We start from the raw sequence: 12,992 nt of genomic DNA on the forward strand, positions 1-12,992 counted from the left end.
TCACTTGTAAATCAGTAAGATCTTTATAACAGAATAGTAGACTACTTAAATATCAGCTGTAACTCTATAATAGTCAACATTTGAAGTGGATCAAAACCTTTCATCAGAATTGTCCTAAAACCAAAACAATACCCGTTCTTGTCTTAGGACAACTTTGATGAACTTTTTTGATCCAGTTCAAATGTTGACTACTGTATATCTCCCAATAATGTGTCTTTAAATAATCAGAACTCAGTAGTTTTTATTGTAACAGCAAAATATAATGCAATGCAATACAGTGATGATTGAGAGATGAACAAATAAATGCCCCTCAAATGAAATGTGATATTAAAGTTATTCTCATATTTATTTCATGAAACTAATAAGAACTTTTTGACTTTCCAAGTCCTCTTCATCTGGTCAAACACACATCCAGCAGTCATGTGTGGACGGCTCAGACAGGAGATGAAGTGCCTCTCTTCTCAGGACAGATGACCATTGTCTGGAAATCTCTTCATGAATCAGCTCAAGAGGGGTGTTCGGGTCACCAAGAAGCATAATGAAGACATGAACATAATCTCCTGTGTGTCCTACAAAGAGAAGCAGAACATCATGAGTGAAGAAACTCAGATCCTAAAACACTGCACAACCTACTGTACATATCCACTGCACAATAAAACATAACAGTTTTTGTTGGATTGAACATGTTTCAGTGATATGAAAAGGTTGTCGTTTTCTTCCATCTGGAACAGGATGGAGTTCTGTAGCTCTCGAACATCATGACCACTGATACTGCTAAATCTACTAGTAAGTCAACAAACAACTGTTAGCTTGGGATATAAATATAGCCTAACTAAAGCAAAAAAAAAGTTGGATAATTTACTGAATTTCACTCTCCATGATTTGTGATCAACAACCGTCTCCAATATAATGGAGTATTTTACTTTTCTGTTGGAATAGTGTTTTGCATTTTCAAATGGAGGAGTAATGGGTTTATGGGATCCATCAGTTGAATCACACTGAGGGAAACCCAACTCTACCGCTGCTGTTGAGATCAAATCAGATGATGCACTGAAACTCCACTGTCACATTACAACTAATTACAACTATAGGGTCTATTAAAGCTTGTGTCAATAACAGGGTTGACAAAAATACCAAAACATGAGCCTGAGATGGCACAATCAATTTCTTGTCATTTTAATGTGTCTTCATTTCATAGATATTTAAAAAATGTTGATTAAAGGTATTTCATTTTTTAATTTTTCCAAGTGGAAAAGGCACTGATTTCGTGGAATGACCCTCAATTGGTGTAAAACTGTTACTGAGCATTTATACTTTAATTTGAGCATAATTTTTGAGTACTTTTTACAGCCCTGCTGATGAGTCTGAGTTTTGTACAAGAGAGATTTATCCTTGTGGTTCGTGATGGTATATATTTGATCTTGTGTTTCCTCAACTATAGTTAACTATTAGTTAATTAGTTTAGTTTAGTTTAGTTTACCACTTTATTAATCCCACAGGAAGCAATTACAATAGGGCTATAAACTATATTAAAATACGTATTGCACATGCTTCAAAATAAACTCAATCACTCATAAATACCTACAAATAGTAAATAACACAATAAGAATCCTTTAAAAAATCTAATTACAAAGACAGATATCCTCTGGCACAATTAATAACATTACAGGTTTTCTTTATCACTTGCTGACGTCACGATCACGCATTCCTCCCTTCATCCTTTTCATAACTGGGGTGTTTTATTATTATGAGGACGCTCATCCTCGGTGACACTGGGAAATGCAGTCTTAATGGCTTTTCAAAACTCTCGTGATTATTGTGATGCCGCAATCATAGGGTATTATTTTTTCGCATGTATTCTTTTAGGTTATTACCTGTTCTTATATTTTGTTAGATGTGCGCAAGACCACATTTCACTATTAAAACAATAATAATAATTAATAATAATAAAAAAGCACCGGGTTATTTTGCGCCAAAGCTCAAGCATCTACTGTACAGTGTGTTAAATTCTATCACTAATTCACAATTTCCCTATGCAAAGTTGCAGCTTCATCGACCTCTACTGGACAAACTGAGTTTTGCAACTGTCCAAAAGCATGACCAGAGCCTTGAAACATTTTCTCACATAAATAAAGACCCTGATCCACAGTACAGTAATGTCATACACACTTAAAAAAAGGTTCGAGAAGGTTTTTTGCAGCAGCAGAAGCAGCAGCAATGACTTAGAAGGACAGGTTCCCCAAATAACCTTTTTTCCTTAGAGTGAACTATGATTTTTAGTCATCTAAAGACCAATTTTCCACTAAAAAAACCTTTTGTATAAAGGACATGGATGTTCAAGGTTTTTCACAGAACATTACTCAACCAATACTCAACCTTGTTTTTAAAATTGTAGACAGAGTTCATAAACTACATCAACTTGCAGTGAACTGGGCTGAGAACTTTAGCAGCTTTCCTCAGCAGCACCTCATTAATATTAATGATATCAAAGCTTCCACATAAGCTGTCACTAAAACAAAACTTTCCCGTTTCCTGACAATAAAAAATCTGGGAAACACACAAAACACACAGGGCATTAGTTATTAGTGTCTTTTTATAACTCATCCACGTATCCACGTTGCTTCATGTGTGTCAACAGTCTTTGCTTGTCATTACATGTTTTCATTAAAAGAAACACTGGGTATTAAGACTTGTATGGCTTAATATAATGTAAATAATTTCTCTTAGTGAAATTTGTAGTAGAAAACACCTGAAAGATATTTTAAAAAATTCACATTGTTTTACATATTTTGGACTATTGGCACCATTATGATGTGAAATGGTTGCACTCGGTTGCTATTTTCACCACAACACTCGGAATAAACACTGATACGATGCCCACAGCTACTGAAAGAGCTTACAGGTGGTGATAGATAAAGGCATAGGATTAAACCAAATGCTGTACCATTGATCTTCCCCATGAGGAGTCTTAACGCTTCCAGATATGGAGTGAAATGCACCTTGAGAAACTCCTTCAGTGGCTGTGACATCATGACAAGCGTCGGCATGTTCACATCCTGCCAGGATGGCATCTAGCGTTTCTTGTCTCTAACATCTGTAAGCTCTGTCAGTAGCTGTGTTTTACTAAAAGCCTCAAAGCCATCAGGGCTGAAGTGGAAAGAACAATGATGGAAGTCTTTAGGAAGTTTTATTCAACTCTTCTTATCACTAGGAATGCAGTGAAGACTCACATCGCTTCTCTTGTTGCTCTTCAACTGAAAAAATTACGACCAAAAGCCACACAATGCTGCATTGTATCAGTATTTTATTTTCCGAGTTGTGTTGTGGTAAAAATAGCAACAGGTAGTGCCAGAGTGCAACCATTTCCCGTCATCAAAATATAAAATGATGTGGATTTTTTTAAATAACGCAAGTCTTTTATGGGTTTTCTACTACATATTTTAGTAAGAAACATCATTTACGTTATATTAAGCCATACAGGTCTTAATACCTGGGGTTCCCTTTAACATTATGAATTTAATTGAAATAACACAACATAGAATCTACAAGAACAAATGTCAAGTTAAGTGCCTAAGCCTATCACTATCTTTAAACTAGCCTTCAAGTCCGTTTTATTACAGGTTTTCCACATATTTCTTTATTTCTTCATTTTATTTCTTTATTTATTTTCACATATTTATATTTCTCTGGCCGTTATGTGCTCTTTTTGCAGATTTTTAATCACTTTACTGAAATCAAAGTGTTGGAGTTGTATTATTAATCCCATGTACAGGGACATGTATCACAATTATTATTATTTTTTGGTCTGTATCCAGTATAAATTTATAAATTGAATGTAATGCTATTGCTAAGTAAATAAGTTAAAATTTAATTAATGCATAAATGGGGTCGGCGCCATCGTTTTTGTACACTATATTGCCAAAAGTATTGGGACACCCCCTTCTTATAAACAAGTTTGACTACTTTAGGAATTTCCATGAGTACAAATCTTAATGTTTAAGCATATAATGATATTCTAGCAGGGTTCTTACACCTTTTCCAAAGTAAAATTCAAGCACTTTTCAAGCACTTTCAAGGTGCATTTTCAAGATTTTCCAGCACTGTGGCAAATTACATATTCACATACATGTAAATCAGATGTTATTGTGCTAATTAAAAAACAACTGTCTAGATTGCATATAACATTGCCCCATATAAATAGTCAACATTCAGTATACAAATTATATAATTTAAAATATAGAATTAATATAATTTACTGAGTATCTGTAGTATTTTAAAAATAAAATTTAAAGGCTTTTTAGGACCTGCACAAATAAAAGTAATACTGTATAAGTGGAGTAGGGCAATGTCTATGGTAACACATTAATGACTGGTATAAAATGACTGTAAAAAAAAAAAAAATATGATAAACTAAAATTCAAAAACTTTCTAAAACTTGAAGGATTTTCACAAATACATTTCACATTCCAGCCTAAAAGTACTAAAAGGTAGTCAAAAAGACACTATAAAATTAATAATAAAATTGAACTGGCCCAAATGAAAAAAGACCATTTTTTAAACATTGAAAATATTTTTGATTGACATTTAGACTCCTATTTGATTTTCTATTCACAAATATCAAGGTATTTTCTTCACTAAAATTTAAAGGAATTTTTAAATATCAATCTAAGGCAATTTATGACCCTTTTTAAGAGCTGCACAAGTAAAATGAACACTGTAGTGGGGTTGAACAATGTACAGTAACATTAAGCCATAAAATGACATGATTTATAATTCAGATTTTCACAAAAACAAAACATCTTATACAATGGCATTTCAGCCTTTATACCTTTAAAATGGATATATCAAGTATAATTTATTTAAAACATAAATATTACTGTCTTAACTGTTTAGATTTTTAGAAAGCAGATAACTTTTACAACTCTTATGTGTTTGCTGCATAAAAACATGGGCCAATATTTGTAATAATCTTGCTAAACAGCTGAATATTCGCAAATTCATTCCCTGTCACGAGGGGGCGCTTTAGGAGTGCTGAAATATTATGGTTTCCTAATAACGGCTGTACACAAATCAGCAGTAACGCAGTTTTATCAGACATGAAATGAAAATGCCAACGACACGTTTCTGAGGACAGTCGGTTCCCTTCAGATACATTCATATAAAGACATCCGTGCCGCGTTTTGACTTTGAAACGTGCAGTGTGTATGTTTATTCAATATGATATCATTGCCTTTTGAAGTTTTATCCAGCCCTATCGCGATTCTCGTATAGCCGTCCCTAACTCTTAAACTTATAATTAAACCTTTTCTTATACTATTGAAAAACATTTAAAACTTTGTATGGCCTTAACTTTGATAAGGCTAAATTGATGAGTTTGTAATGACCCGCACGAGCCCTCTACGTTAAGATAGTCCGGTGAAACATTTTAGTTGCCCGACTGGAAAACACAATAGCCCCGGGACATCGGGCTGGCAATTTTGCGATCCCCAAATTCTCGTTTTAAACATAATTCTTATTTGTCGTTTTCAAGCCATCGAGGACTGATGCAACAACCTCCTGATAACTGGCATGTTTTATCTACCGCTCTCTGTTCCATCAGAGGGCGCGCAGCAAGAAAGACCGGCGGATCACACTACAGCCTCACGTGCACACTGGAGCGGACCTGTTTTTTCTTTTCTTTCTTTTACATATTATAAGCATCACAAAAAATAACTATTTAGTATGAAAGGGAATTAATATGAAACCGATGCAACTGCATATTCAAGCACTTTCAAGCACTTCATCCAAAATCCAAGCATTTTTCAAACCTTGAAAACACTACATTAAAATTCAAGCATTTTCAAGGAATTCAAGCACCCGTACGAACCCTGTTCTAGGGAATTATAACATGACAATGCCTGTGTATAAAGCAATGTTCAAATAGAAATGATTGATTCAGTCAGTGTTGAAGAACAAATCCCAGGTGAACACCTCTGGTGTGACTTTAAATGCAGACCTTGAGCCAAAAACTCACAACACTTTACATTTTAAATATTCTAAATATTTCACGCTGAAATGTTTTCCTCGATATTTTGCAATGAGTTGTGGTTAAACAAGCATGATATGCATTCCATGAAGATAAAGTGCCTGTTGTCTTTTTTAGTATTATATTTTTATCTTTTCAAAAAGTCTCTTCATCTCCACTTTTTGCATGACTTTCAAAAGACAGGCTTTTAGATAGATCACTAATATAAGCTATAATTGGTTCACATATTTCTGTAGTGTCCCATAACATACTGTAGAATACGTTTACAGTATGCATGCATTGATTTATTGTTTTTCTTATGCTATTATGGTCATAATTACTCATACCCTAATGTTATCTTAAGGGATTCACTTAAGTATGAAAATAAATAAATCACAATAAATGCCAGCAAATGTTCACTATAAACCCAAACTAGTAGTTTTGTGAATAATAATTATGCTAACCAAATGCACTCAACAAAACATTTTATTATATAATATATCCAGTGAGAGTTTTTTTTATTATTATTATTTAATGGGCAGTCCTTATAGAAACTCATTCAGAGTTTGATAGTTGTTTTAGCGTAAAGCTTTTAATAAATGCCAATAGCTACAATTAATTTGAGGTAAATGTAAGTTACCTGAGATCTAGTTATGACAGCTAGTTTGTTTACATTGGTAGCTAATGATAGCTAGTGCTGCTCACATTATCTAACGGCAATAACAGTTTAACTATGTATTATCTAACGATAAACATTAAGTAAGCTGGCAATTTAAAAATGTCCAAAAATTAAGTTCTTTATTTAAATTACCAGTTAATGTGCTTGAGATAACACTAAAATAAATGGGGTTTAGAGCTGGAAATATTCAGTGTTTGAAACTATTGATTGCCGCTTAAAACATGTTACTTCCACATTCCCCATTTTCCATGTGAGTGTCGCAAGCAACTATATATATATATATATATATATATATATTTTTTTTTTTTTGGCTTTGGACAGCATGTAATAAATAAATAGATAAATAATCATAAAAATAAATCAAGATTAAAAAAAATGAATTATTAAGATATAATTGGCAGATTAATTGCTAAAAAAAAAAATTGAACTCAATGGTTAAAGGTGAGATGCAAGCCATTTAATTTAAGTCCTGGGTTTTGATATTCTTATTTCTATTTCTTATTTCTATATTTTGTTTTATTTCTATTTCTGCAGTACAGTGACTTTCCCCATACATATTCAAAGAAATACATACTTTTGTCCTGCTTGTTCATTTGTTTTTTTTTGTTAAACTGCGCCGAAGCAACACAATTCTTGAACATTTTGTCACAATTTAATTTAATTATGTTCAATCTATTTAAATTAGAATTTTAAATTTCAACATGTTTCTATTGTAAACATTGTGGGGATAATACTCTATTAGGAGGGTAAAAGTTGAAATTAAGTTTTTTAATGTGTAATTTTATGTTTTATAGTTTTAATATAATTAGTTGTGATGGAGATTTAGAAGAGATTCTATTAGGTTTTTGAGTTTTTGTGCTTCCTAGTGGAGTCTTTGTTTACTGAAGGCTATGAGAGTACTAAAGTACAGGATGAACATGAGATCATTTTTCACATTAACACATTATGCTAGTTTATACTTTTCTCCCTACTCTTCACTGTAATTGTGTAAAAACTTCATGTTTTGCTACATCAGACTAGCTGATTTTTGGCCTGTCAGCTCCTCCAGCATCCATACAGAGCCCCTCACAGACTGGAGCAGAAGATCAAAACCCCTCATTTTGTGTCGGCCATTGGCCCATGATCCTCTGCTCTTTCTGTAGGTGATCAGGAAGCTGTACTCTGCACTTCCTGTGTCACTCCTGCTCACCCTATAAACAATCAAAAGCATTTATCTAGTCTGATCCTAACAACACAATCCAGCCATGACTGCCGTGAGTCAGATAAGTGTGTGTCTCTGGCCACCTGTTCAGTGTAACCAGGGGTGGCTCTCAATGTGGTCTAAAGTGGGCCGATCTGATGGCGCTGCACTGAGACACCAGCCAATCAACTGACGGCACTCTGTTACACACAACACAGTCTTCAGAAACACAAAACAACACACTTCACCTGGATCTGGACGTGATTTCTGTCTCTTGCCTGTAGACAGCTCTCTAGGGAAGTGCAGTCTGCTTTTGGAGGTGACCCTCAACGAGCCTCTGAAGGGGAAACAGCCGCACAGGATGTTGTAGAGCGTCACCCCCACTGACCAAACCGTAGCCGGTCCTGCGTGATAGCGGTGCCGCCGAAACCACTCAGGAGGGGCGAATTGAAGAGTGCCTGAGACACAACAAGACCACAAACATCATCTGAAAAGGTTCCAGTCCAAACAGATTCCCTTTGGTTGATCATGAAAGTTGACAAACAAACACAGATCACTGCAGTGAGATCAAACCAACCTGCAAAGTATTTGTAGGCCGAGCGTTTTAGCCGATCTCCACAACCGAAGTCCAGCAGCTTGATGTCGTGTGACTCTGTGGAGATCAGCAGGTTCTCTGGTTTGACGTCCCGGTGCAGGACTCCGCGGCTCTCGCAGTGTTTGAGCGCCGTGATCAACTGCAGCAGGACTTTCTTGGCCAGACTCTCATCTAGAGGTCCGTTCTCCTCACAGAAAGCCTCCAGATCTTGGCAAGGATCCGGACGCTCCAGGATCATGGTGTAGCGTCGGGGACGGTCAAACCAGTCCAGCAGCTGCAGGACATTGGGGCAGGCAGGAGCCGAATTGACCAGGGTCATCAGCGCCACCTCCAGCGGCAGCCGACCCTGACCTTCCTGCAGGACAAACGCTCCATTATATCCAGCGCTGAATGCGGATCAAACACAACAACAGATTCACACTCAACTTACAACTTTCAGTCTCTCTGGTGTCCTGCTTTTAGAGACGTACTTGATGGCAACCTGTAGACAGATGAAGCACAGTAAATCACACTGACTAATGATCACAGATGACATTTACTGATATCAACATTTCTAAAGGCTGTTTGAATGAAGAAAGGGTCTTACTGGCAGTCCATCGGACCTGCGGGTCCCAGCATACACAGAGCCGAATCCACCTCGCCCCAGCAATGGGCCCTTCACGTACGCTTCTGCAACACAAGACCACAAGAAATGTCTTTAACAGAAAACATAGTTTCTTTAATTCAGCATTTTCAGTGGCATATCATTTAAAAACTGAGTCATCACATGTTTAATATCAGTGTAGTCTGACCTCTGCGGGAGCGTTTTGCTGCTCTTTTGTATGAGGTGGACAGACGCTCATCCTCCTGGCTGCCGCTCTGCCACTTCCTCTTCCTGTGAGGCTGATCTGTGGACACAGAAACGGCCAACTCGGAAGGCAGAGGTGCAATATATCCAGGCAGCTCTTGGCTCAGTGTCTGGTTTGGGTTTGTCAGTGGTTCCTGAGTGCCATCACCAGAGCCACGTCTCTCAACATCCTGAGCAGCCGTCTGGGTGAAAGCAGCACTCCTGGATCTGGAGCGGCCTGAGGATGCAATATTTCACACATCTAATACTTACAGGCTTTATTAGTAATGTTTATTGATAATCAACAATCAGTGTCACTGGTCACATCAAATTTTATAACTTAAGATTTTTAAACTTTCATTGCAGTTGCGTTTCCCAGCATTATAATTGTGACAAAGAATAAAACATTTATTTCACTGGTTTTCATTTACAAGGAATGAAATACATGTGATCACTGAGCTAAGAAAAACGTGTGATTAAATGAGTTAACCTGCACACATTTCTTTATATTAATTCAGTCAAACAATGTACAACATCATATCATAACATATCAATAACAAACAAATGAAAATTAAAACACTCACCTCGTCTTTCACCAAAGTCAGTCATTGACGATCTCCTTCAAACTCCAATAAAAACAAAAAAGAAAGAATGAATGAATGAAATAAAAAAGAAAGAAAGAAAGAAAAAAGATAGAAAGAAAGTAGAGAACAAAGAAGAGAATAATAAAATAAAACTTTCCTCAGAAATAATCTGAAATCTTTCAAAAATAAAACTCTACTCAAAGAAAATATCCTCCAATCTAAAATAAAAGTCTTCTCTCGCTCCGAACTCCTCCGACAATCACAATCTCAGCACACAGTAAATAGTCTCCGAAAGTCTCTGAAATCGCCTCGTCTCTCAACCAACAGATATTGATGGGTTCGAGTGTTTATAAATGCAGTCAGAATTCATATCATAACACGCGTTGCTATAGCAACTAAAATTCGAATCACTTATTTGCAAGGCGGACCTCCGGACGTCGCGTGCTTGAGTACAACAGCGGAAGCGCACGCATATATCGCATATATTGAATTTTTACGCACTTTTTTACGCATTTTAACTTGTCAGATTCACCAAAAACTGGCATAACGTTAAATGAGTATAAATCAGAGATGTTATTATGAGCTCTGTCTAAATTCAACTGCTTTCCCCTGCAACCAATTATTGACAAGAAGTTTAGTAGTCGAAGGTACACAGAAACCTTAACATTTATCCAAAATATTGATCAAATCTAAATAAATAAAACACTTCAAAACAAGACGAAGCGAAAAATATATGGCTATATGAATTTACCATAATGCAAGAGTGGAGAATGATGTTCCTGTACTCATCAAGAAACTTACAGGTGAGTAGACGTTACTTGATGAGGTTCTCTATTCATGTAGGAAAACTGAAACACTTTTATGAAGAAATATAAGACTATATTCATACAAGATGTTCATTTAGCCAATTCAACACAGAAAACATCTTTCATTTACAACGGAAAAAAAATGGCTCCATTAATCATTTATAATAATCATATAAGCCATTTTACTCATTTCATTTCAATATTTATGTTGTGAAGACATGATCTAACGTGCTTTATATCTGATACATAAGTGTTTTGTGTCCCATAGTAGGATAAAGTGAAAACATAGGGCTCATAATCATGGATAATAAAACACTTTGATAGTATTCAAACTGAGCTAAAATATGCAGTTTGTTGTTGCTAATATTTATTTGGTCAAAAGATGAAATTCTGATCACTTGTAAATCAGTAAGATCTTTATAACAGAATAGTAGACTACTTAAATATCAGCTGTAACTCTATAATAGTCAACATTTGAAGTGGATCAAAACCTTTCATCAGAATTGTCCTAAAACCAAAACAATACCCGTTCTTGTCTTAGGACAACTTTGATGAACTTTTTTGATCCAGTTCAAATGTTGACTACTGTATATCTCCCAATAATGTGTCTTTAAATAATCAGAACTCAGTAGTTCCCTTCCGGGAACTCTACACTGCGTCATCAACGCTCTGGGGAATGCCATTGGCGAACCCGCCTCTGAATCAGTCTGTAGCCAATAGAACGACGGGAGTGACGTCACCGGCGCGGTGACGTCAGCGACCAGGAAGTATATAAGCACGTGCGTTTCAAACCGGCTTCAGCTTTTGTCATTCAGCGAAGCGCTCTATGTTGGTCTGTCTGTCTGGTTATTCATTGCTGTTTTTTGTGCCAGTTTGCACAGCTTTTGTTTGAGCAATGTCTGCCAAAAGGGGAAAGAAATTAGATATTTCTAAGGCGGTTCAGCAGCCACACAGAATGTGTGTTCCTCCTTGCCAGCGATTCATCGTTGGTGGGGACACACACAGGATGTGTGTGTTCTGCTTGGGAGCGGAGCATGCTCAGTCAGCCCTTGAGGGGGTTGGCTGTCCGCAGTGTGAACGTCTTCCACTGCGGGTGCTTCGTTCCCGGAGGGCTCTCTTCGAGGAGGGAGCCTTCACCAGCGTTCCTCGCGGGTCTGGCCCCGCTTCCGCCGAGGCGGAGCGGCAGCTGCACTCGTGGGGTTCGCAGCTCGATCTGTTGGAGGGTATGGAGACGGGTGATCCCCTATCTCCTTCCTCACCCAGCAGATCGGTTGATCTCCTCCTGGATGCGGAAGCCCGCACTGCGGTTTCTTCCCCCCGGGAGGAGGTCTCAACACTTCTCTTATCTTCCTCCGAGGAGGTTGATGTAGAGAGTGTTGATCTCCCTCAACCGCCTATGAAATCCCCACAATTTGAGGAGCTCCTGGAGGTGGTAACTCGTGCGGTAGCCAGACTCAACATCAGCTGGCCCGCCGAGCAATCCCATGAGCCGCCAGAAAGCAAGTTAGATGAACGCTTTGAACGCAGTGAGCTGTCGAGATCATGGGAGAAACCATTCTCGGCCCGTGTTTTCACCCCCTCCTCCGGTTACTACGGTAACGTGGGAGGGGTCGAGGAGCACGGGTACAAGATGATGCCAGCAGTTGAACAGACGCTCGAGAGCTATCTGTCTCCTGCAGCGGCATCATCTTTGAAGGCTCCGACCTTGCCCACCAAGCCTCTTAAACTAACATCTAGCTTGTTGGGCAAGGGGTACGCGGCAGCGGGTCAGGCTGGGTCATGTCTGCACACTATGTCTGTGTTGCAGGCATACCAAGCCGACCTGCTCAAGGATTTAGACGACGGCAGGGAGGTTAATGTCTCAGAGTTGCGGCGTACAGCAGATCTTGCTCTCCGCGCCACTAAGGAGACCGCCCGTGCTATTGGGCGGTCTATGGCAGCCCTTGTGGTCGCGGAGAGGCACCTATGGTTGTCCCTGTCCGACATGAAGGAGAAGGACAGGGCCCTCCTGCTGGACGCCCCAATTCAGTCTCCTGGCCTGTTTGGCGACTCGGTCGATGCGGTCGTCAGCAGGTACCAGGAGGCCCGCAGACAAACTGCAGCTTTCCAGCAATACCTCCCTCGCCGTGTCTTTTCCTCTGGGGCTGCTGGACGGGAGCAGCCCCAGCCGCGTACCAGCTCCTCACGCCGCGAGGCGCAGAAAGCGAGCGTTGCTACCCGCACCCCTCCTGACAGATCAAGGGGGCAGGGTGAGCAGCGCTCCAAGTCGGGGGCCTCCAAGACTAGGCCCGACCTGAGGGTCGTGCTTCAGTCGAAGA

General features: G+C 38.5%; 1 protein-coding gene across 1 annotated transcript; it reads right to left on the reverse strand.

Annotated features, from left to right (window-relative positions):
* Positions 1-399: 399 nt before the first annotated feature.
* LOC141340097 (serine/threonine-protein kinase pim-3-like) lies at positions 400-9,893 on the reverse strand. The gene is made up of 9 exons (XM_073845031.1): positions 9,869-9,893; positions 9,250-9,531; positions 9,045-9,127; positions 8,889-8,939; positions 8,441-8,813; positions 8,112-8,321; positions 7,982-8,063; positions 7,701-7,873; positions 400-569 (listed from the first exon to the last, which is right to left on the reverse strand). Exons 1-9 carry the CDS (start codon positions 9,891-9,893, stop codon positions 400-402), a joined length of 1,449 nt encoding a protein of 482 aa, XP_073701132.1.
* Between the last annotated feature and the right edge of the window lie 3,099 nt (positions 9,894-12,992).

This window comes from Garra rufa, chromosome 8, assembly GCF_049309525.1.
Source record: "Garra rufa chromosome 8, GarRuf1.0, whole genome shotgun sequence".
NCBI lineage: Eukaryota > Metazoa > Chordata > Actinopteri > Cypriniformes > Cyprinidae > Garra > Garra rufa.

Bases quoted from the DNA above. Each gene is read 5' to 3' on its own strand.
- LOC141340097 (XM_073845031.1), bottom strand. From the start codon at position 9,893: ATGACTGACTTTGGTGAAAGACGAG. The intron at 9,532-9,868 runs GTGAGTGTTTTA...TGTGAAATATTG, and splicing joins TGACTTTGGTGAAAGACGAG to CATCCTCAGGCCGCTCCAGA. The intron at 8,940-9,044 runs GTAAGACCCTTT...ATCTGTCTACAG, and splicing joins GCAGGTCCGATGGACTGCCA to GTTGCCATCAAGTACGTCTC.